At 54.4% G+C, this 19571-nt stretch overlaps 1 protein-coding gene across 3 annotated transcripts in view; it reads right to left on the reverse strand.

The window, feature by feature from the left end:
* Positions 1-2654: 2654 nt before the first annotated feature.
* PDE4B (phosphodiesterase 4B) overlaps positions 2655-19571 on the reverse strand; it is a 177037-nt gene continuing 160120 nt past the window's right edge. For all 3 annotated transcript variants that reach the window (XM_063406891.1, XM_063406888.1, XM_063406889.1), the window contains 9 exons: positions 15033-15126; positions 11307-11485; positions 10852-10950; positions 10569-10733; positions 9951-10050; positions 9155-9309; positions 8940-9062; positions 7356-7538; positions 2655-4690 (listed from right to left, as the gene is read on the reverse strand). In XM_063406891.1, the coding sequence (XP_063262961.1) occupies positions 4325-4690; positions 7356-7538; positions 8940-9062; positions 9155-9309; positions 9951-10050; positions 10569-10733; positions 10852-10950; positions 11307-11485; positions 15033-15126 (1464 nt within the window). In that variant the 3' untranslated portion in view covers positions 2655-4324. The remainder of the gene's footprint in view (positions 4691-7355; positions 7539-8939; positions 9063-9154; positions 9310-9950; positions 10051-10568; positions 10734-10851; positions 10951-11306; positions 11486-15032; positions 15127-19571) is intronic.

Below are 19571 nucleotides of genomic sequence, written 5' to 3' on the forward strand. Positions count from 1 at the left end.
GGCCACCTTGTCCTGTCTGTCCCTTGTTGTGGCTCTGTCACACATCACTGGGGTGTTCAGGTGGGAACAGCCACACTCACCCCTGACTTCCATGGAATGGGGGGAGAAAGGACATGGAAATCCAGCTGCAGCCCCAGGGGAGCGGGCTGAGCTGGGAAAAGCAGCGGGGCTGGTTTATTATTTTATTTCTCTGCATCACAATTTCTATGAACGACGGTGACCCGCGGGTCAGAAGTTTCCTGGCAGTGGCAGGGGCTCTGTGGGACCCTTGTCCCCACGCCCCGGGAAGGGCTGGATCTGCTCCCACTGCTCATCCCCGGGATTGATGCCCGTGGGTGGGTTTAGGGCTGGTGGAAATCCCCCTGAAATCCCAGCTCCATGTGGGAAACACTGTCCTTGGGGACAAAGCAGCTGCCACTCTGGGGCTCTGGGTGACATCTGTGGTTAATGCTGGCAGCATGGAGGGGACAGATCCGGGTGCATCCCTGTGCATCCGTGTCCCAGGAAGGTGCAGACCCCGAGCTGGGGCCCCTCACCATCCACCCCGCACACCGGGAGCTCCTGGGAGCCCCTGGAAGTGACCTGGGACCAGCAGGGAGGGGGAGCAGCACCCACCAGCCCCGCTCCGGAGAGAGAAGGAAGAGCCACCTCCCTGCTCCACCCCTGCCACGCACCGGAGGGATCCGTGGTTTTGGATTTGGAGGAAACCGGGATGGTTTTGCCGTGCAGCAGCCACTGGAACATTTTCCCGGTGCTGCTGCGGGGAAGGAGCAGGGGAAGGCGGCTCTGCCCAGCTCAGAGCTGCCTGGCAGAACTGGGTCAGGGAAGGGACAGGAATGAAGAGAGCGGGGCTGGAGAGGAGGGGGCACGGGCAGAGAGAGGGGAGGGGACAAGGACAGGGCACCCCCCTGGGCATCCCCCGGGCACCCCCTGCCCCTGGCCCGGGTGGGGGCTCCACCCGCAGTCCCAGCGCTGCTGCTCCCCCTGCTTTGGTGCTTCCCTCCCCCAGCAGTGCCGATGCTTCCCCAGCCCTGCACATCCCCCAGGATGCCACAGCCCAGGGACGGGGAAAGGATGAGTTGGGGTGAAGGGGGGATGGCTTAAATTAAAAGAGGAGAGATTTAGATGGGAGACTGGGCAGGAATTGTTCCCTGGCAGGGTGGGCAGCCCTGGCACAGGGTGCCCAGAGCAGCTGTGGCTGCCCCTGGATCCCTGGCAGTGCCCAAGGCCAGGCTGGACAGGGCTTGGAGCAGCCTGGGACAGTGGGAGGTGCCCCTGCCATGGCAGGGGTGGCACTGGATGGGATTTAAGGTCCTTCCAACCCAAACAAATTCTGGGATTCTGTTAATCCACTGGGAAAGGCAAATCACTACTGGCCCTTCAAGGAGTTCCTACCAAGGAATTTTCACCAAGGGGTTTCAGAGGTTCAGACCCTGGTTAGGTGCTGGGAAAATCCCCCAGGATCCTCTGGCTGAAGCCCCTTCTGCTGGGACAGGAGGGATGTGACCCAAGGTGGCCTGGCAGGGGCTCTCCATGGGGCTCTGGGAATGCAGGCACGGGATGAGATCCACACTGGTTTTCCTGCGACTTCACTTTGGAGCCAGCGAATGCAGGGAAAGCCTGTGGAGCCCCACAGGGGACACTGCCGGTGTCACCCGCGGCGAGGGCGGCGCTCCTGCCCTGGCACAGGATGTTTTTTACTGGAAAGTCGCTTGTTTTGGGTCAGGCCGGGACATGAAAGCTCCCGCGGGCCGGGCCGTGCGCGGCCACCGCTTCCTGCCGGCGCCCGCCTTCCTGTCGCCTGCGCTGCCACAGCCCCGCAGGAAGGACGAGGTCCCAGGCGCCCACGAGGTCCCAGGCGCCCACGAGGTCCCAGGCGCCCCACGAGGTCCCCAGGCGTCCCACGGAGGGTGGCAGTGCCCGAGGAACGGCTCCTGCTGGGGCCACGGGGAGTGGAGGGTCTGGGGTTGGCCACGGGAGGTTCTGGAGTTGGCCGTGGAGATTCAGGGTTCAGGACATGGCAGGTTCTGGGTTTAGGACATTGCAGGTTCTGGGTTTAGGACATTGGAAGTTCTGGGTTTAGGACATTGCAGGTTCTGGGTTTCGGACGTGGGTTTAGGATATTCTGGGTTTCAGCCATTGGAGGGTTTTGTATTTTGGCCACAGAAGGGTTCTGAGTTTTGGCTGTGGGAGGGTTCTGGGACTGAGCCACGGGAGGTTCTGGGTTTACGACATGGGGGGCTCTGGGATTCAGGCATTGGAGGTTTTGGGGTTTTGGCTGCAGGAGGGCCCTGGGCTTTGGCCAAAGGAGAGTTCTGGATTTCAGCTGTGGGTGGTTCTGGATTTCACCTCTCAGGGGTCTTGGATTTTGGTTGTGGGAGGTTTTCAACTTTGGCCAAAGGAAGGTTCTGGATTTCAGCCATCAGAGGGGTTTGTGTTTTAGCCACATCAGGATTCTGTGTTTTGGCCACAGAAGAGTTCTGGGATGGAGCCTGAGAGGGTTCTGGGCTTCACCTGTGGGAGGTTCCAGGTTTTGGCCACAGCAGAGTTCTGGGATTGAGCCATGGGAGGGTTCTGGGTTTGGAGGATCCCATTCTCTGTCCCCCGAGGAGGTGACACAGCCCACGCTGCCTTGTTGACAAAAGAGCCACAGGTTGGGTCATGCTTTCATTTATTCACTTCATATAAAAATCTCTTAAGAATGCGCCTGAACACAATATAGAATACTATAACATACATAGTGTGAACCTTTGGGGAACAATAAAATAACCACCTGGAACAATGCAGTGTTCAACAGACAAACAAACCCATTGATCATGCACAACTGTGCTATTGTCATGAACTAATTAGTCACGAGTTGGACCAAAAGCTTGAAACGTATTTTACAAACTGAGATTGACACCGCTCACGATGCCGGACAAGCTTTGTCAGAGGAAGTTTCACAGCACAATTATTACATCAGTTCACATTTTTTTCTTTTTTTTGTCATAGAAATTCACATTGGGTTGTTCAGAAATTGGAACATTGTGACATTGAAAAGCCGGCCCGGGCGTGGGGAGTTCTTTGTTCGGTTCCCCCTCTCTGCGTTCCTGGCAAATTCCCAAATTTGCTGCCCTGGGATGCGGTGTCCCCTCCCCACGGGCGGCTGCCACCCGAATGCCCTTCCTGGGTTGTGTCTGTCTCTTCAGCTATGTTCAGGTTCTTGGACTTTATGCAATACAAAAGGTTACAAGAAAAAAAGGCAACTCTTATTCCGAGTTTTCTACCCCATTAACATCGCCGCCGACAGGCGATGCTAATGCATATAAATTAATAACTTACAAAACATTACAGTATGTACAGTAGGTAATAAATACACTGTTATAAACAGTAATGGAGGTGGTAGAGCTCGAGGCAGTGCAGGAGGAGGAGGAGGATGGTGGACCTAAACCTAGGGAACGTGGACGAGAGGCCAGAGAAACACAAATATCCGAGCGTGCAAATTCCAGGGAGCTGCCGAGGGGGGAGGCGTGTCACACGCTGCCTTGCCACGCTTGCTCAGGGATGGACTGAGCTGTGCCAGGGAAAAAAACCCTGCCCTCTGTCCTGCTCACCACAAACCCAAACCCCGGGGAGGAAAACATCCCGCTGCTGCCAGCCAGGGAACGGCGCGATGGCGCCAGGGACTCCCAGCGGGTCACCGGGGGGTTCAGAACACATCCAAGGTGCAGTAATGCAAAGCAGAGGGTTTCCCCTTCTGTTTAGTCTGTCAAAGTGATCAACTGCAATAAAGTGACAGGTATTGCCCGTGAAAAAAAAGGAAGACTGCTTCTGGTAACAGGAAGAATCCAAAAAAGTAGCCATCGATTCCGAAACACCTTGTGTCGCTTTTGAACTACCAAGCTCCGTGTGTTGGATTAAGAGACTCTTGAAAAGACATGAAAGTGTTTACAAAGAAGGCACACAGGTCTGCAGACAGGTGGTCGGGTGGACAGGTTGGATATGAGTTATCGATCAGTAGTTTCTATCAGTCTAACTGGTATAAACTCCAAAACTAACAGTATAAAATCTCTCGGTCGCGCGTCAGCGCCGCCGCGGGCCCGGCCCGAGCCAGCCCCGGGACAAGGCGGCGCTCTCGGCCGACAAGGCTCAAACCACAACGCAAATCACCCGTGCATTTCCTGAGCAATCACTCCCTACCCCATCTGTAACCCTGACTCCAATCTCAAGCGGCTGCAGGATCTGCCAGCCCCGTGGCAGAGGCCTCAGCCCCGGCTGCAGAGGCTGCCGGGACCGCTCGCAAGCTCCGCAAGTGTTTAAAAGCCACTCCCGCGGGGCCGGGCCATTATGTGTCCACAGGGGATGTGTCCTCTGTCACAATCTCGATGGTGGCCTCCCTCGGGGGCTCCTCCTCCCCGGGCTGGGCCACGCAGAGCGTCTCTGTATTGCTGAAGTAGCCCAGGCTCTCGCCGTCCTTCTCGGGCCCGTCCGAGTCCTCCTCCTCCAGCGTCAGTTCAAACTGGAACTTCTCCATCAGGCCCTGGCAGTCCTGGCCCCGCTCCTCCAGGGGAGGGGATGGGCTCTGAGGTATCATGCTCTGGTACCAGTTCCTGTTGTCCTCCAGAGTGTCCAGGATGTCCTGGGCGTCGGGCTGCACCAGGTCCGCCCACGTCTCCCACAGCGGGTGCACGATGTAGTCAATGAATCCCACCTGGAAAACAGAGGGACACGCTCAGGGCAAGGCAACACCCAGGGAGAGGCCTGAAAAGTTCATATTAAATTCATTTTATGAGCACAGTACCAGGAGCAAGTCCCCAGACCAGCACAGCCTAATGCAGACACCATTATCTGATACCCAGGGTTGGGTCAGGCTGGTGTCTTGTCCAAAATCAAACCTTGCACCAAGTTTCGCTAAAATCAGGAGCCAGCAGGAAAATCAGGGGACAGAGCCCTGGGTTGATCCCCAGTGTGGGCAGCAGCAGCAGAGGGGGAATTCTGCCCCTGGGCCCCTCTCAGGTGAGGCCCCACCTGCAGAGCTCCCCAGCCCTGGGGTCCAACCCCAGGAGGAGCTGGAGCTGCTGGAGAGAGCCCAGAGGAGCCCCGGAGCTGCTGCAGGGCTGGAGCCCCTCTGGAGCCGGGCTGGGAGAGCTGGGGGGGCTCCCCTGGAGAGAAGAAGGCTCCAGGGAGAGCTCAGAGCCCCTGGCAGGGCCTGAAGGGGCTCCAGGAGAGCTGCAGAGGGACTGGGGACAAGGGGTGGAGGGACAGGACACAGGGAATGGCTAGATGGATAACAGGCAGGAATTGTTCCCTGTGAGGGTGCAGAAATCCTGGAATAGAATTCCCAGAGCAGCTGTGGCTCCCTGGATCCCTGGCAGTGTCCCAGGCCAAGCTGGATGGGTTTGAGCAGCCTGGGACAGTGGAAGGTGTCCCTGCCATGGATCTGGATCTGGATGGGGCTCTCAGCAGTGACAGAGCCTGTTCCTCTCAGCATTCCCAGGTGAGTGGGGACAGGCTGGTGGTTTATGGCCTTGTCCCAGGGCTCCCACTGACAGCTGGGAACACCCCAGGCCTCCCAAGGGGAGCAGCATTTACAGCGAACTTCAAACCCTGCCTGTGTTTTCCTGCAGTTTGTGCCTTTTTGGAGCCGTTCCACGCTTCCCGTTCTCCTCCTGCCCTCTGCCAGAGCCGCCCCCCGTGAGGTTTCCTGGGGAAGCGCGCAGCTCCTCCCGGGAACGCTGCCCGGCCCGGGAGTGACGTCCCGGCCGTGGAAAGAGTGAGGGCAATGCCCCGCCAGCCCTTCCGCTGAGCTCAGCCTCCTCCTCCTCCTCCTCCTCCTCCTCCGTGACTCACGGGGGAGCCGCGGCCGCCCCGGCTCCTCCCGCCCGCGGAGCCCGGCCCCGCTGCCGGCCCGGAGCAGGGACGCGGCTCTGCCGGAGCTCCGTGTGCTCACACGGGCTCCTCTGCTCCAGATGTTGGCTCTGGAAATCGCCGCCGCCTCCCTCAGACACTACAGGGTGTCAACAGCACCGTGAGCATCCGACTGGAACGGGCTGGGGAGGCAGCTCCAGCAGAAAAGGTGGTGAAAAGTCCCTGCTGCACTTGGAAAAAAGGAGTTTGGGATGGTTGGAACCCAAAATGCTCCAGGGATTCACGGCACTGATGGGTAAAAATCAGCACTCATTAATCACCGTTTCTTTAAAATCATCATTTCAGGTCAGTGTTCCTTTAAAACCATCCCAAATCATGGAATAATTGGCCACACGGCTCAGCACTGATCCTAAAATACTGAGAGGGCATCTCAAGCTTTGAAATATTTGCATATTGTTTTCCAATCCACTCCTTGTTTCCCTCCAGCAGGAACACACCGCTGCCCTTTCTCCTCTGCCATTCCACCATGGACATTTTGTGCAATTCCTGTCTTCTTGCACAGCACAAATGTCACTTGGAAGCCTCTGGGAAGTGCAGATGTGAAGCAAAGCATGAACTGGAGCTCACACGTGGGGCACATGGGCAAGCCCGGCTGAAGGATTCATTTCTCGTTAGGTTAAGAAATCCGAGAGATTTTTCCAACAAAATCACCACGCGGTTGAGTGAATAATTTTGAAAGCACTTGGCTGAGCCCAAGAGGACATTTGGAAATAATTATCATCAATTTTGTTACTTATTCAAGCTGAAAAACCTCAATGATGACTTGCTGGAGTCATTCAAAAACAACAACCAAGACAGCATTATATAAAGGCTGGAATCTGTTTGGACAAACACAAATTCCTGGTTTCATTCCAGATTATCCAGGCGAAATTTTATGGCCTGTGCTACGCAGGTCAGAACAAAATCTGACCTTGAAACCACTTTATGAATCAGAAGTAGGGATGAGCCAGTTAACCCCCAAAAAAGAGGCAAATCCAGCCTCTTTTGAGTTTTGCAGGGAGAGAAATGAACATTTCTGGGGTTCACCCTGCACAGGGCAGCTCCAAAAGCCTCTAATTCAATGGGACATGTGCAATGCAGAATTGTCCTGGATAAGGAGAGCCATCCAGAGTTTTGCAGGGTGCTGGGGTGGATCTCCCAGCCCTGCTGGATCAGATCAGCGGGGCTGGGAGGGTGTGAGGGCCTGGGGAGGGTGGGCACAGCAGAGCTGCCACTTCCAGCAAAGGCACCCAGCTCCCCCTGGAAACTGGGACACGAGCAGGGAATGAGGAGGTGCTGAGGGGATGGAGAGGGGCTGGCAGGGCTGGGAGAGCCCCAGGCACAGCTGGGTGTCAGCGTGGATCAGCTCTGAACTCTGGCTCCTCTCCCAGCTGTGCTGCACAAGCAGCTGAATTTTGTCTGTGCTTGGGAAGGCCAAGCTGGGGCAGGAGGAGCTGCAGCCCCCTTACCTGGGATTTCTCCACGGAGGCCGTGTGCTTGTCGCACATGGGGCTGATCTCCATGCCCCGCTCCCGCTCCTTGTCCCCCTGCTGGAAGAACTCCTCCATGATCCTGTCCGTCCACTGCCGGTACAGCTCCAGGGACTTGGTGGGGTTGCTCAGGTCTGCACAGTGCACCATGTTCCGGAGAACCTGCAACCACATCCAGCGGGAAACTCAGAAAATCAGCTGGAAAAACAGCAGGCTTTGAGCTGGATCTGCAAAACGTTGCAGCAAAAGACTCTCTGGTTATGAAACAGGCCATAAAAATATCAGAAACATTGCACTGGAGCACGTTAAAGACCTGGAGCTGCTGGAGGGAGCCCAGAGGAGACCCTGGAGCCTCTCCAGGGCTGGAGCCCCTCTGGAGCCGGGCTGGGAGAGCTGGGGGGGCTCCCCTGGAGAGGAGAAGGCTCCAGGGAGAGCTCAGAGCCCCTGGCAGGGCCTGAAGCGGCTCCAGGAGAGCTGGAGAGGGGCTGGGGACAAGGGATGGAGGGACAGGACACAGGGAATGGCTCCCACTGCCAGAGGACAGGGATGGATGGGAGATTGGGCAGGAATTGTTCCCTGGCAGGGTTGGCAGGGGCTGGGCTGGAATTCCCAGAGCAGCTGTGGCTGCCCCTGGATCCCTGGAAGTGTTCCAGGACAGGCTGGACACTGGGGCTGGAGCAGCCTGGGACAGTGGGAGGTGCTGGGGTGGGATGGAACGAATTTGAAGTCCCTCCCAACCCAAACCAGTGTGGAATTCTGTGATTCCATCCCTGTGGAGGAGCTGAGCTGCCCTAGCCCCAGAGGCAGAGGTGAACCCTGGAGCTCCCACAGCTCCAGCCTCACACCTGGAGCAGCTGTGGAAGTGTCAGTGACATCACACAGGTTTCTTTGGGAATCCAGCTGCTTCCCACCATTCAAACTCCACTTCCAAGCTCCCAGGGAGAGGTGAAATGCTCCCACTTTATGGGATGAGTAATATCCCTTCCACACACGCACAGAACGGGCCTGACTAAGTGGCCACAAGGATTTAGGCAGCGCCAGAGCGTTTGAAATAAAAATTTAAAGAGTTTTCCCAGGAGCCTGCTCTTAAGGAGTTGGTCATCAAAGCTGAGAGCAGAGCAGGATGTATCTTGTCCTGCTCACTGCACGGCCCTGTTCCAGCCTCTCCTGGTCACTTCTGTAAATCCAGGATTGAATTATTGAACTCTGAGGGAACAGAGTGTACAGCAGCAATTCCAGCTTGCTCTGAGCTGCTTTGGATACAAAGTTCCAAATGAAATTCTTGCAGTGTTGTAAAAGGACAAACAAATGGGAGAAAGCAGCAAGGAAATTTAGGAGCCCTCAAAAATTGACCTCAGAATGTGCCACGTTGGCAGTTCCAAGTGTTAAAAAAACCCTAATTCTGGCCACCTAAAAACTATGGGACCATCTTTTAGTGCAGGAGACAATGACTGCTGAGAATTCCACTGCTCTGTACAATCCATTTCAAAGCCACGGTGTAAAAGGGAGTGTGGCTCTTCATCCTGACCAAACCCTCAAATCCAGGGAATTTGGCTGCCTCACCTGTATTCTGTCCGTGTAGTTGTCCAGAAGGAGAACTCCTGAACTGGTCACCTTCTTGGTTTCCACCATGGTCTTCAGATCAGCCAACAGACTCATGTGCTTGGACATATCAGTGGCCAACACCTTCCCAGAAAGGAGAAAAATCAGGATTTCAGGAGGGGAAGCCACAAAAAATGACCAATTTTGGTGAGGAGAGGAGGAGGGAGCGGCCGTACCATGTCGATCACCATCTTCCTGAGGGTCTGGCGCTGCTTCTTGGTCAGGTTCTGGAAGATGTCACAGTGCTCCTCCTGCAGCAGCTTGAAGCCCACGGCCAGGTGATGGTTCTCCAGCACGGACTCGTCGTTGTACATCAGGGCCAGCTCGGAATCTGGGGAGGGAACACCAAACATTGGACCCCAGCCCGGGAATGGGGCATTTCCTACAGCCCTGTCCTGGCACTGAAATGTTTTAGTGGGGAAAGTTTCCTTTCCCCATCCCTGGAAGGGTTCAGGGCCAGACTGCTCTGGGGGAAGGTGTCCCTGCCCATGGATAATTTTAGGATTCTGGGGTTCTTTTTAGCTCCATGAATGCCAGCCCCAGCACTCAACCTTTGTTCAGTCCCTGTGACAAAATAATGCCCAGTCAACTCCTGCAAAAACCCTTCCCAAAACACAACAGGCCCCAGATTTTGGAATCCTGATCCATGCTTGTCCTGTGGCAGAATGCATCATAATGCCCAATATTTGCCTTTCTGGTTGTCAGCAGCAATAGCATTATTTATCTTATCTTAATGGTGAAGTTTGCACTCGGGGCTGGCTGAATTATTGTGTGTTACAAGTAGTAAATATTGACTTTACAAATTGTGCTTCAATGGTGCCCTTTATCAGGGATTGCTTTTTAATTCCTGCTTGATTCCAAACTGTCTCACTCCTTTACTGCACCATATTTTGAGAGGGCCAAGTTGTGACATGTAAAAAGCATTCCCACTGCTTTTGGGTGAAATTCTGAGAGGCTCAGAACAAAACTCACTTGTGTTAATGAGGAATTGATTGGAGACCCCGGGGTGATCCACATCATGGATTGCAGCTGCGAAAATGGCAGCGAGGATCTCCAGATCCGTGAAGACAGCCTAGGATGGAGCAACAGCAACCCGTCAGAGGGGCTTCACCTCCCAGCAGCTGGGGGAGATGCCTGAGGGCAACAAATTGGGCTTTTCCAAATGGTTTTATGGGACAAGGCACAAAGTGAGGACAAAGCAGAGACCCCACATGCCGAGAGCTCCTAATGGTGTGAAGGGAGCGCTCGGAAGAGCCGCCAGTCCCACCCCAGCTCCAAACCAAACCAAACCAAACCAAACCAAACCAAACCAAACCAAACCAAACCAAACCAAACCAAACCAAGCCAAACCAAACCAAACCAAACCAAACCAAACCAAACCAAACCAAACCAAACCAAACCAAACCAAACCAAACCAAGCCAAACCAAACCAAACCAAACCAAACCAAACCAAACCAATCCAATCCAATCCAAGCCAAGCCAAGCCAAGCCAAACCAAGCCAAGCCAAGCCAAGCCAAGCCAAGCCAAGCCAAACCAAGCCAAGCCAAGCCAAGCCAAGCCAAGCCAAGCCAAGCCCAGCAGGCACTCACATCCAGGGCAGGGGTGGAGAGCAGCACGTGTGTGGACTGGGCCACGTCGGCGGCGTGCAGGCTGTTGTGGTAGGCCACGTCCGAGTGGTAGTGATCCTCCAGCGTCATCATGTACGTCACAAACGTGTCCGAGGAGATCTTGAAGGTTTTCAGCAGGTCCCGCTCCTGAGGGGCAGAGCACAAACACCCGGCTGAGAGCTGGGCCAGGCAGAGGGGCAGAGAGGAATGGGACATGGAAATCATTCTGGCAGCAGCAGGGATTCTGCATTCCCGGGGCACACACCTGGAATATGGCGTACATGATGCACGTCAGCGGCCGGTTGTGCGAGTACCTGGCCACGTTGAAGATGTTGAGGCCCCACTTGTTCAGGTCTTCCAGTTCCTTTGGAGAGCACAAAGAGAGAAAGGTTGGGAGGGCTCTTCCAGGCAACTCTGCCTTTCCCAAAAGTTCACAAATATGCAAATTTAATGGTTATTGTAATTATGTAAGTGCTGAACGTGTGAGCTTAATGAACAGAGGAACTGTGAAGTGCTGATCTTGTGTTTCATAATTGCTCTCCTCAGCCTTCATCACCTTTTTTCTTTTTATTTTAGGGCTATTTTCACGTATTTTTAAATATGAAATATGCTCTTAAAGCTACCATTAATTACAGCATTCCTAATGGCCACATCATTTCAGGGACACTAATTCCATTCCCAGCTTCCAGACTCTCCCAGGAGAGCAGGAATCTCCCCTACCTTGGCCAGGTGATCCTCCTTTTCTGTCTTCACCCCAAACCGTGAGATGCTGGTGTTGTTCAAGCTCGAGCTGTGCATTAATTTCTTCACCCCGCTGATCTGTGTCATGAGCTGCTGTTTTTTCTTCTTCTCCCTGTCCTTCTGGGTGGGAGAAGGAATCTCCACATCGTTCTGCTTGTCTGCAAGAGATCAGGGGGAAATGAGTCAGCACAACGTGAGCTCCCAGCACATTCCCCAGGATCCGTCCTTGAGCTGCTGCCTCTGCTCCCCACCTCAGCCCCAGGGGGTTCTGGGGTCCAAAAATAAATTTAAAAATCCATTTATAATAGCTCTGGTTGCTCTCTTGCAGCTCCTGTGTGGTTTGGGGACACTGGACATGTCCAGGAATGTCTCTCTGTGCATGGATGTGGCACTTGGGGACGTGGATTAGGGCTGGGAATGGTGGGATCCTGTGATATCCAACCTAAACCATTCTGTGATTTTCCATGCCTGAAAGGTTCTCCTTAGGGATAAATCCCAGTTAATTTTACTCCCTATTTTCAGGAAAAAATGTTCAAACAACACAAATTTTTCCTGAATAAGGTAAACCCACATCTATTTTCCTTATTTTCACTTCTTAGGGTCAACACCCCCTGCTCTTAAAACCAGCAACAAATGGGTGTTGCCGATTTATTAAAGATCTTTCCTTTATAAGTATGTATGGAATAACATCCAAAGCTAAATTCCCCTTGCCATTCTCAGGGATAATCACAGTTCTAGTGCACATGGAGAGGGCCCAAACTGGGCTGTGGAGATGCATTTATAAATAAATAAATCTTAAAGCCACGTGTCATTTACTGCCCTACAGCTGATTTATTACAGCACAGCTCCAGCGGCTCATTACTTCCATCCAAACCATTTTTCACGGATTTCCCCACACCCTCTGCACACCTTGAGGACTTCCAGAGGGACGAGGAATCCAGGCAGGAGTTCCTTTTGCCCCTCTGCAGTCCCCAGCAGCAGTCAGAGAGGAGTCATCATTCACAGCCAGGCTGACATCAGTGGGTGTTCCCTGCATTCTGCTGAACCACTGAAGGACTTTCCTCTCCCTAATCTCCTTAGCAGTGACGAAGGCAGCATCAAATGGCCATTCTGGAGCAGAAATCCCAGCTTGGTGTCCCCGGGGGTGGCGGTGGCACGGCCCGGCCCTGGGGACGCGGGGTGGGACCAGTGCTGCTCATCCTCCCCTTCCCAGCCAGGGCCTCGCTGGGACAGCAGGGCTGGACCTCTGTGCCTTCCTGGAGCCCTCCCAGCTCATTCCATCACGGAATTACAGAAGGATTGGGATGGGAGGGAGCTCAGAGATGATCTGGTTCCATCCCCTGCCAGGGCAGGGACGCTGCCCACTGTCCCAGGGTGCTCCAGCCTGGCCTTGGACCCTGCCAGGGGTGTTGGGCACCCTGTGCCAGGGCCTCTTCCCCTCCACAGGGAACAATTCCTGCCCAATCTCCCATCCAGCCCTGCCCTCTGGCACTGGGAACCATTCCCTGTGCCCTGTCCCTCCTTGCCCTGATAAAATCAAAAGGCTGAATGATGTCACATGATCTGGGTTTAATATCTCTGAATTATCCCCAGCTTGGGAGATAAATGAGTGTCCTACCCACAGATTTATTTTTGTTTGTTTGTCCAACCTCCTCACTTGCAGACTCCTGTTATTTTGGGTGTTCATTTAATTTAATTAAATTTTAGAGGAGGAAAAATCTAATTCACAAAACCGGTACCAGCACGACTTCCTGAAACAACTGACAATCCTTTTAAAAGCTTCTCTCATTTATTTTTTTTTAAGCTGAGCAATCAGGCTGCAATCTGGCCCAACGTGGAGAGCCTGGACCCCTCAGCAGGGGTGGCCTCACACGGGGATGTCACCAGGCATGAGAGGAGCAGCAGGACAGGGATGAGCAGAGCATTGTCCAGCCCTGCCAAGGGAAACGGAGCTGCCTGAGCATGGGAACAGCAGGAATTCAGACCTGGAGCTGCTGGAGAGAGCCCAGAGGAGACCCTGGAGCCTCTCCAGGGCTGGAGCCCCTCTGGAGCCGGGCTGGGAGAGCTGGGGGGGCTCCCCTGGAGAGGAGAAGGCTCCAGGGAGAGCTCAGAGCCCCTGGCAGGGCCTGAAGGGGCTCCAGGAGAGCTGCAGAGGGGCTGGGGACAAGGGATGGAGGGACAGGACACAGGGAATGGCTCCCACTGCCAGAGGGCAGGGATGGGTGGGAGACTGGGCAGGAATTGTTCCCTGGCAGGCTGGGCAGGCCCTGGAATAGAATTCCCAGAGCAGCTGTGGCTGCCCCTGGATCCCTGGCAGTGCCCAAGGCCAGGCTGGAGCAGCCTGGGACAGGGGAAGGTGTCCCTGCCATGGCAGGGGTGGCACTGGGTGATCCTTATGGTCCCTCCCAAACCAGTCTGGAATTCTGTGAATAAAACCCCAGCAGCAGCTCTGGCTCATCAGCCCCTGCTGAGATTCAGGCTCCATTACCTGAGTGTTTGTGGGGTTTATTTTTGGTGGCCACGGTGGCAATTCCTGCTCCACACTCACGTGGCTGCTGGGAAGAGCTGGCCCCCAGCCAGATCCCTGGATCAGCCCCGCTCTGCATCCCAGTCCAGCCCCATTCCCTGCTCTGGATTCAGCTCAGCAATAAAATCAATGCATTCCCACAAAGCAGCTCCAAACTTCCATGGATTATTAATGCTGTCGAGTGTCCTAAATGCAGGCAGCAGTTCCAGCTGCAGCTGGATATTGGAATCACTTTAAAATCCTTAATGGGAATAATTGTGTGTCACACAGGGAACGCATCCCGGGCAGCTCCAACCCCAGGGCACAAATCCCCAGCATCCACAGACGCTCAGCCTCTGGAGCTGTTGGATTCAGGGATGTCTGCAAACATGAGGCTCCTCATTTTTGATGGAAATGGTCACAAATCCTGAAGCTGCTTCCTGAGAAAATCCCCTTTCTCCTAACAAATGATGACACAGAGGATTCATTCATGTCCGTGGAGCTGTGAGCTCCTACAGAATGAATGAAGCACAAAATGTTCCCTTTATTCCCTGAATTCTGGTGCAAAATGAGCAAATTTGCACAAAGTAATGAATAAAACGTTGGGAATGATTTAGTTTCAAAGGGAAGCTGCAGCTGAACGAGGCAGCGGTTACAGCTGGCCCTGTGTGACTTTGTCCTTTCCATAAGGTCACCACAAAAACCCCAGCATTGCATAAGGCAGCACCAGCAGCCCCACGGAACCCTCCCAGAACCATCCCAGGGCTGGCAAGGAATTCCTCTGTGGGTAAGGAACTTCTCTGTGGGTACAGAATTCCTCTGTGGGTAAGGAACTCCTCTGTGGGTAAGGAACTCCTCTGTGGGTACAGAATTCCTCTGTGGGTACGGAGCTCCTCTGTGGGTACGGAACTCCTCTGTGGGTAAGGAACTCCTCTGTGGGTACAGAATTCCTCTGTGGGTAAGGAACTCCTCTGTGGGTACAGAATTCCTCTCTGGGTACGGAACTTCTCTGTGGGTAAGGAACTTCTCTGTGGGTACAGAATTCCTCTGTGGGTACCTTACCCAAACGCCGTTCCCCCCCTCCCACAGGCATTTGAAAGTGAAAACCCCAAGAGGGAAGCTGTGAACGGGGGCACTCAGGCTGCCCTCAACCCTTCCCTGAGCCCCAAAACCCCCCAAAGCTGGGGATGATCCCTTACCCAGGAAGGTGTTGGAAATGTACTCGGACACTTGGTTGCCGGAGCGGCTCATCTCGGACAGGTGCGTGAGCTCCCGGTTCAGCATCCTCTTGAACTGCCAGGGGGAGAGCACAGAAAAATGGAATTTTTATGGGATCCTTCCCCAAATCCACACAGCCTGGGCACGGGAGGCTCCCCCAGCACGCAGGATCCCGGGATCTTTGGGATGGAGTCAGTGACAGATGGTTGCATTTCCATCCTGCTCGGTGTCTCCATGGCTGGGTGTTTCTTTTCAGCCCACGGAATTAATTTCCTCTAAAGATGCTCGTTAATTGTTACTGTCGCAAATGAGGAGAGAACGTTTCAGATAAATCTCTCTGAAAGCTCAGATTTTTATCTCAGGTTGAGATTCCCCGTTCCTAAACCTTCTTTTGTTCTGGATTTTCTAAATTTGCTCCATTTTGTATTAAACAAATGGACTGCTGCATATCCAGAGGAGAAATATGCCCTGAATCTGAAGATCATGCAGCAAAATGTGGGATTCAGGCATTATTCCCTTAGATATTCATGCTGTGATCCTCCAGACCTGAAGGATCTGCTGATTTTATAATCCAGCATTTTCACTGCTGCATCATTTTATCCTGCAACGCCAAATTCCCCCCCAAAAAATAACATCCATGGACTCTGCATGCACACCACACACGATTAGCCAAAACACACAGAAATCAGCATTTTAAAGCATTTTTTCTTCACAAAGGCTTTCTCCGAGCAACACAGCACAAAAGAAAATAAGCAGCCATTAATAACTCGGTAATTAATAAACCTTCAGGAATCAAACCCACCTTAATGTAACCCCAGGACACAGATAACAAATAGTTGGCTTCAGGCATTTTGGAAAGCTCCTCGCAAGGCTCCACAAATCCTCCCGGACAAATCGCCGCCCCGGCGGGAGGGGACCCTCTCCCGATCCCAAAAATCAGCGCTCATCCGCGGCACGGACCCCGCGACCGCCGGCGCTGGCAGCGCATCCTCCGAGCTGCCCGTGGGTGGATGCGCTGGCCCGGCGGCGGCGCTGGGACCCGGGAGCGCACAAAGGAGCGGGAATGGATCCGCACGGAGCCGGCTGCGTGCCCGGGAGCGCTGGGGAATTCGGGATCGTGCTGCTCCTCAGCTCCTGGAGGGGTCCCCGCTCCGCGGGAGCGCGGCTCAGCTCAGCCCCGCCAGGGAAATGATGCCAGCTCCGCTAACACAGCCATGTTTTATGGGGAAATTAAAATGGAGGAAGCTCCTGGAATATTTAAATAAGGGAAAAAGCAGGCAGCAGGCTCCTCTCCATTCCTGCTTTGCTTTAATCCTATTCCTTACAGAGATTTTCAAAATATTCCCAGCTGGATTTTTTAAAGCGTTTTTCACATTTGCAGCGTGATCAGGTTTTTCCTCCTCCGTGTAAAGGGCAAAATGCAGCAAGGCAGCAAAATGTCCCTTTACAAACTGAAATATCCTTCAGATAAGAGGTATAAAACCCAATCCCCTTAAATCTGTAACTGCAATTCATAAATTCATACATTCATTCTTAAAAGAATGCATCTGTCATGTCCCTGCCCAAGGCGGGGGGTGGAACGAGATGAGCTTTAAGGTCCTTCCCAGCCCCAGCCGGGCTGTGATTCACAGCCCACATTTCAATATTTAATCAGTTCTGCAGTTTTTGTTTCAAACCGACAAGCAATGCCTTGATGAGGAAGGGATTGGAGGAAGCTGGAGCTGTCCTTGACACGGAATCCAAAGAAAATCCCCTTGTGCCGCGCTCCCAGCACGGATCACTGGGATGTGCAGCCCTCCCGCTGCTCAGGACGTCCTTGGTGATTGTGCCGGGAACAGGGCACAACCAGAGGCCAGGATTCCCAAAATAAAAGGGCTGTGAAAGCCTCCCCTGTCTCCAGCTGCCTTCCCAGCTCCAGCCCCTCCCGGGATGATGGCACGAGGCTGCCCCGCGTGCTGGGGGACACGTGAGGCGTGGGCACGGCCCCAGATCCTGCTCCTGCTCCCCCTGGCTGGACAAGGCATGGCTCCAGAAAGTCCAGATGGGATTCCAGCTCAACCTTTGGCCACGTGGAGCAAAGGAAGTTCTGACCCATCTTCTCCCTAAATTCAAGGTTAGCAGAGGCGGGGAGCTGATGGCACCTCCCTTTCACCTGTGCAGCCCAAAGGTGGGGTGTGACCTGCTGGGACAATGCCACCTTGTCCCTCTGTCCCCTCCCACAGGGGCCTGACAGTGTCACAGGAACAGGGAATCCTGGAATGGCTTGGGTTGGAAAGAACCTTAAAGCCCCTCCAGTGCCACCCCTGCCATGGCAGGGACACCTCCCACTGTCCCAGGCTGCTCCAGCCCCAGTGTCCAGCCTGGCCTTGGGCACTGCCAGGGATCCAGGGGCAGCCACAGCTGCTCTGGGCACCTGTGCCAGGGCCTGCCCACCCTGCCAGCCAGGAATTCCTTCCCAATATCCCATCCAATCCTACTCTCACCAGCACACAGTGAGACTCACATTCCAGGTGAGTCAAGCAGCTTAAATCCTGTCTCATGGGATACAGGAAGGAGAGGGATGTGAAGGTTGGCATCCCATGGGATAAGGACAGGACAGGGATGTGAAGGTTGGCATCCCATGGGATAAGGACAGGACAGGGATGTGAAGGTTAGCATCCCATGGGATAAGGGCAGGACAGGGATGTGAAGGTTGGCATCCCATGGGATAAGGACAGGACAGGGATGTGAAGGTTGGAATCCCATGGGATAAGGACAGGACAGGGATGTGAAGGTTGGCATCCCATGGGATAAGGACAGAAACATGATGTGAAGGTTGGCATCCCATGGGACGCAGGAAGGACTGGGATGTGAAGGATTCTGCCTGCCCGGGAACACATCCCACAGTGCTGGGCCATGGATTTTGCCCCCCCAGGGTCTCCACTCCACCTCCTGCCAACCACGAGGGACAAACCCCCTTTGGAAACTGCCCAGAGACCCCTTGGGAAGGAGCAGGAGGGGCGGCAGGGGCAGACCCCTGGCAGAGCTGGCCGGGGAGGGCAGCCCTGACCCCTCTCCCCTCCAGTGACGTCCCTGCAGGGTCACACGCCACAGCCGGGACACGTGAGCCTCCCACGGCCTGGCAGACAAGCATGTGCTGCAACATTTCCCTGCATGCAGCCTTTATCTGCACCGGGAGAGCGCATGATCACGCAAACCGCGTTTAATCGGCCGAGGTTTCCTCACAACGCCCTTTTCACAGCAGTGAGCCAGTGCGGGAGCACAAACAGCCGATAAAATGCCTTTACCAGCACAGGGGGCGGCCGCCTCTCCACAGAGGCACACAGCAATCAAGTGGCCGCCACAAGGTCACCCGAGGCATCTGCAGCAGGGAGGAAATCCTCGGGATTCTGGTGTCCCGTGTGGAAGCAGGAATCTGCCCCCCACGGCCCTAACCCCCCTCGCCTTTGCAGCCCTTTCATGGGCAGCCTGTCAGAAACACGGGCTGCACAATCCCAGCACTGCCAGCAGGACTGGGAGGCTCAAACCCAGCTGAGCTTCCCGGAGCTGTGCAGAGTTTATTGGGATTTGTCATCCCAGTGATGCTGGCACCTAAGCAGGATTTCCTTTATCACACAGCCCCCTTTCAAGAACACCGGGGCGTCCCGGATGTTCCACGGCTCGTGGCAGGTTTTGGGATTTCTCTTTGATGCCAGGATGCTCTGGAGCGGCGCTGCTTCCCGGGAATTGCTCTGCAGGGAGCAAGCAGGCTGCTGCCTCTGCAGGGATCGATGGCTTATGTCATGTGCAACCCCTCTGTAGCAATCCCGACCTTAAATCCATGCGACAGCGACGGGGAAAACAAACAGATTGCAGGGAGTGAGGAGAAAATTCCAACTGGAGCAAATCCAGGGATTGGGGCTTTGGAGAGCGCTGCGTGCACGCGGGTAATTACGGTAATGCCCCTTGGCGGCAGGGGCCCCGTGCTGTTATTTTCATTAATTTTCCTAATTAATAATCAACCCAGCGCCTTTTCCAAAGGAAATTAGCACTGATAAGCCCACTAAGAGATGGGAATTAGAAGTGCATGGATGAGGAGGGGATGCTCACCCCAGATCTGGGGGGTTTCCCTTAAAAAGAGGAAAATCAGGAAATGGGATCAGTGCTCCCTTCCCTCCACCCCGAATTCTGACCACAGGACCATGCAATGAACGCCTTCACCTGGTGGGAGCAGTGCAGATAACACTAATGAGGTGAAGCCCGGGTGCCAAATTCCATCTCCAAAGGCACAGCCAGCATTCCCAGTCTGGAAGCACCTGGAGCCTTGTGTGAGGAACAGCCTCAGCATCGCATGGAGCTCTCCTGCTTTGCCTGCTCTGAAGCAACTGCAGGACTCATCTGCACCCAGTTAAGTCTCCCAGACCTGAATCATTCTTGGATTACCAGCAGTGACCCTGCTCCATGCATCTCTGCTCCAGGGAATCACAGCTCCTTTCCAGCTCCTCTCCAGCCCTGGTGCGGGTGGGAATTTCCTGGATTAC

This window comes from Prinia subflava, chromosome 10, assembly GCF_021018805.1.
Source record: "Prinia subflava isolate CZ2003 ecotype Zambia chromosome 10, Cam_Psub_1.2, whole genome shotgun sequence".
Taxonomy (NCBI): domain Eukaryota; kingdom Metazoa; phylum Chordata; class Aves; order Passeriformes; family Cisticolidae; genus Prinia; species Prinia subflava.